Source organism: Echinococcus granulosus, assembly GCF_000524195.1.
Source record: "Echinococcus granulosus chromosome Unknown EG_S00054, whole genome shotgun sequence".
Lineage (NCBI taxonomy): Eukaryota > Metazoa > Platyhelminthes > Cestoda > Cyclophyllidea > Taeniidae > Echinococcus > Echinococcus granulosus.
In genome coordinates, this window is record NW_020170434.1 from 501,917 (window position 1) to 506,603 (window position 4,687).

Sequence of the window (4,687 nt, forward strand, 5' to 3'; positions counted from 1 at the left end):
ACCAATCAAACTACAATAGGAATTATAGCTTCGCCATCTGCAAGGGATGATTTGTTAGCCTTTTATGCTATTTCAAAAGCACTGAGGAATATCAATGCCATGTTAAATTATTTATGATATCACCTACCTGCATTGTGAGTGATGAACTTGGCAAACTTTTTCTCATCGTCATTAGTTGGATTTGTATCTATCTCAAAAACCTTTTTTAAAATTCTTTGCATTAAGCCTTTCGACAGTTTTAAAATAATGGCAAATGCTGCCATGCCCAAAATGCCTACCTGAGCTAGAAAAGAATTTGACACTTCTGTGAGATAACACAATAAACAATCGCATGATTTTCACATCACTTATGCAGAGGATGATATTGAGGATTTGAAGAACGGGCTTCAAGCCACAGAAAATAGCACAGTCCATTGTGTGGAGGGAGATGGAAGAGCATGGGAGTGTGTGAAGGAGGAGCAAGAAATTCGCGTTATAGTTTCGAGTGGGGCCTGTGAACTATGAAGTAAGTTGCATAAAGCCAAATATATATTCGGCTCAACCTCCCCTTTAGTCTATTTTATTGGTTTTCACACGATGACTGCGCATTACTGGCGGTGAAGTGACCAATAGGAGTAGATCAGGGGTGCGTCTGATTGCGATTGGTTGGCAAGGCTGATTAGCCAATTGCCTCTTCCCTAGGTCATAATGGGTTATTCAATGTTTGCGTATTCTAGAGTACTTGTGCATTGGTTGAAAGGCCTATCTCTCCATTGATTATGCCACCCCTTGTCGAGTTGGAGGGATTGCAGCAGTTTGCGGAATGTGTCGTCATAGAGCAGCTCTCTCCGATATGCTCAGTGCGTGTTGGTGCGAAAGGCATCAAACTTATCCATCCTAATCGCATTCAGTGATGATATACGACAAAGCACTTAAAAGGTATCGCATCTCGAACTTGACATACATGATCTTTGGTTCACCATCCCTTTAAATCACTTATTTATGGCGAGGAGTCTTTTACATCGTGAGTCCGTCACCACTGGTTAGTGGGCAAGTGTTATTTTACTTATGCTCTAATGACCCCACTTGAGCACTTTGACTGGATATAGTCGGACTGTCACTCATTTTCTCATGATAAAATCGCCTATGAAGCAGACTGAGGACAACTTCTTCTGCGTGCAATGCTGCATAAGTCTATTGAGTGAAAGAGGTAATTAGTGGTAAGCTGGGTTTTTTTATTATTTCACCACTTATCCGTCCATTCATCCAACATTGCAGCTTGTCAGGCTTACGTATTGAGCAATGCACAGACAACTCTCTGATACACCAACGCGTATGATTGGGCAAGCTGGTACTACGTGTGCTCGCGTTCAGTCTGGCAATTAGGCTAAATGGCACTCACCATACAACTTATTTAAATGCTGAAACGAATGATCGAACAAAATTAGGCAAGATCAGGAATGTACAGACAATCGGAATGCTTGCCTGAGAGCAAGATCAGTACCATATTGTGGTGAGGTGGCTGTTCCAGGCTCCTCTTATTGCAAAAGAATAATTGGTGGCTACCATTACGAATGTCTACACGGTTAGTTGGCTGTGGTGCCTCATTTTGTGCCTTCTTTCTTATATCGATGGCCTATAGTTTTGCCATATTTCCCACCGATAATCCGATCATGTGTCAACCAATAATCGCTGGCGTAGTTGTCAACACCTGTCTCGAATTCTGACCAGAGTTTCAGATCACCTTCCACAAAAGCGATTAAGGCCACGGCATCGTGATTCTGGTGAACAAACTAGGCTAGCTTGGTATTATAAACGAAATGGATGATTGGCGCTCTGCCATGGAATCATTCTGTGACTTAACATACGTCACTAAAAAGAGTTTGGGCATCGACATTCGCCTCCTTCACTCATAACTACATCCCTGAAAGTTTTAATTTATTAACGGAATTTCTTTTTTTAGTGTTTATATTGAAGGCGAAATGGCGGCAGACACATATGTGCAATGGTCCGTTGACCAAATGAAAATTGTTCACTATGAACTGTCCACTTCTCTGCGAACTATAAGTAAACCATAATTGGCATCTCTAGATGCCCATGTCGGCTGATGATACAAAGCAAATGCATTCTCCAATCAACACTTTATGTCACTATCTACATATACGGTGATCCCCCCCCTGCATGGTCCTGGTACGGTTCAAAATACCAGTAGCAATTTCGAACTTGGTGTGACTAGTCATTACATGACAGTTTGAAGCACATAAAAATGCCTTCCAAGTGATAAATAAATGCGGACCTTTCTTAAGAATGGAAACATTTTCTTCTGTTTTCATTCCTCTCTTGTTTAAACATCCCTGTGTTCCTAACCATCCTGCCAGTATCACCTGTTAACACAGCCCGTTATGTAGGCCAATTTCATTCCAACCAATGCCAACTTAATTCACACCTTCTCTTCCTTTTACTCCACTAAATAGTCGAATGTGCAGTCTGCACCACATCAAATATACACCGAGCTACTGAAGCACAGTCTTGTGAGATACGAGATCTGATGGCCCTGATAAATCCAATTACATTCATCCACAGTGAGTGAGTGAGTGATGGAGGCAGATTTGCGGTCTAACCTCTTCAAAAGCATTGCATTGAATTAAACACCCAGAAGCGAAGCAAACGCCAATCCCCATGTTCACCGAATATATCAACTAGCACATAGCAAAGCATAGAACTGGGCATTTCTTGATAATGGGAAAATAGTGGGTGGTTGTTGGCGTGAAAGAGGGATTGAAAGTAAAAAGATGGGGTCCTGTTAACATATGCTGCGATCTTCTGCTGCCTCTACTGCTACTTTACAAACAAATTGCGAGCATCACAACTACGATGAGTGCAGCCTAAAATGTAAACAAAGGGGGCTTCACAAATAGTCCCACAATCACCCCATTTACTGGCATGGCATAGAACTGCACTGGAACTCACCTTCAACAGAATGGCAACAATGGACATATACAAAAATGTCATCATGTTGTCTGTGGTAAATTTGACAATTTTGTCTCTGCATCCCGGCATACTGGTGTTTTGGGCTGCCTTAGTATTGCAAGCATCAGACGTCATATTGCAGCATTGAGCTGGTATAGATTTGTTCAGTTTTTCTGCAAAGATGGTAAAACAAAATATGCGCACAAAAACGTAAGAGAAATGGTGAATATTTCTTGAACGTACCAAAATCGCCCCAGCCATCCATACCGCAGCATTTCGGATTTACCTGTTATGAAAAATAGCTGGTTAATAGGAAAGTATTTGATACTACTTATAAAATAGAAAATCAGATCCATTTTAGATACATACCGTCATGACTACATTCCAGATGGTAGATGGCATTTTTCTTCCATAGCATACATCACCGAATGACTTGAGAAGCTCTTCCAGAGAGCTAACAATCAGAGAAGTCAGTAGGGTTGGATCGGAGAAGACCATGGAAACAGCGATGATTTGTGCGACAAGTAGAATAATCAGGAGGGTGGCATACTAGAAAGAAAAAGTGGAAAATCACTGTCATTCATTAAATGTGATCATTTGGCTTTAGCCCACCTCATTAAAATTCTACTTACAATCTTCAGCAGCATATTACACCCGCAACACGAAGCAATGCACCCGATAAGACAGAGAGCTGCCAGCGCCAATCCGATTACAACGAGGATTATAGCGATGTAATCTGTTGGAGATAAGTCATTACCGGATTATGCCATTGCAAAAGAACTAAAGATTACCATCGTGGTGGGGCATGATTACGATACCACCTACCGGCGTCGTCAATAATGAATCTTGTCAATTGGCGCAAATCTTCTTCACCGATATTGAATTGATCAAAAACTTTTGACAGTAGGTGTTGAACAACAGATTTAGAGTATTTTAGCAGTATTCCAAACAAAGCTACGGCCAAAAAGGCCACCTAAAATGGGAAAGAAATTGAGCGCTGCTTCCGCATGAAGTGAAGAAGACCAACGTAATCTTATCACATCACTTACACAAAGGACGATATTAAATATTTGAAGAATGAGCTTCAAGCCACAGGAAATAATGCAGCCCATGCTGTGGGGGGAGAAGTAAGAGGATAGGAGTATGTGAGCGAGGAACAAGAACTTCACGTTATAATTTGGAATGGAGCAGAATAGGTAAAAAACTCACCTCAGTAGATTCACTGGATTAGCTTATGAAATATGAACTGGAGGTACACGAGGTCCAAACATATATTCAGCTCAACCTCGCCTCTAGTCTATGCTATTGACGTTAACACGTTGATTGTGCACATTACTGGCTGTGAAGAGGCCAATTGGATGGGAGAAAAGGATATCTGAGAATGCCATTGGTTTATTGCCTGTTTGACATCCATTTGGCAATACAATCTCCTATTCCACCTAGAGCGCGTTTGCGTGGGATGGATGATGTGTCATTCATGTGATTCTATCACATGGTGCTCAGTAGCCGAACTTCACACAATTTGTATTTCGTGTCGTCGGTAGGCAAGTCTCTTTGATTTGCTCAGTGTGCTCTGCTGTTAACTCAGTCAATCATCCCCACTCTGAGTGCATCCAGTGAAAATAAACAAAGCTGCATTTAAAAGGCACCTCATCGCAAGTATGATATATGGAATTTCTTACCTGCCTTCATCCTTATCACACGCTACAGTGATTAGGAATGGGTAGATCCTGGAGGT

At 41.5% G+C, this 4,687-nt stretch overlaps 1 protein-coding gene across 1 annotated transcript; it reads right to left on the reverse strand. All coding sequences in view use genetic code 11, as the record gives it.

Moving 5' to 3' along the window:
- Nucleotides 1-2,822: 2,822 nt before the first annotated feature.
- Nucleotides 2,823-4,061, reverse strand: EGR_06311 (Tetraspanin-7; the record flags this gene model as incomplete). The annotated part of the gene is made up of 7 exons (XM_024495560.1): nt 2,823-2,864; nt 2,950-3,122; nt 3,193-3,235; nt 3,319-3,498; nt 3,582-3,685; nt 3,775-3,922; nt 3,999-4,061. 7 exons carry the CDS (start codon nt 4,059-4,061, stop codon nt 2,823-2,825), a joined length of 753 nt encoding a protein of 250 aa, XP_024350083.1.
- Between the last annotated feature and the right edge of the window lie 626 nt (nt 4,062-4,687).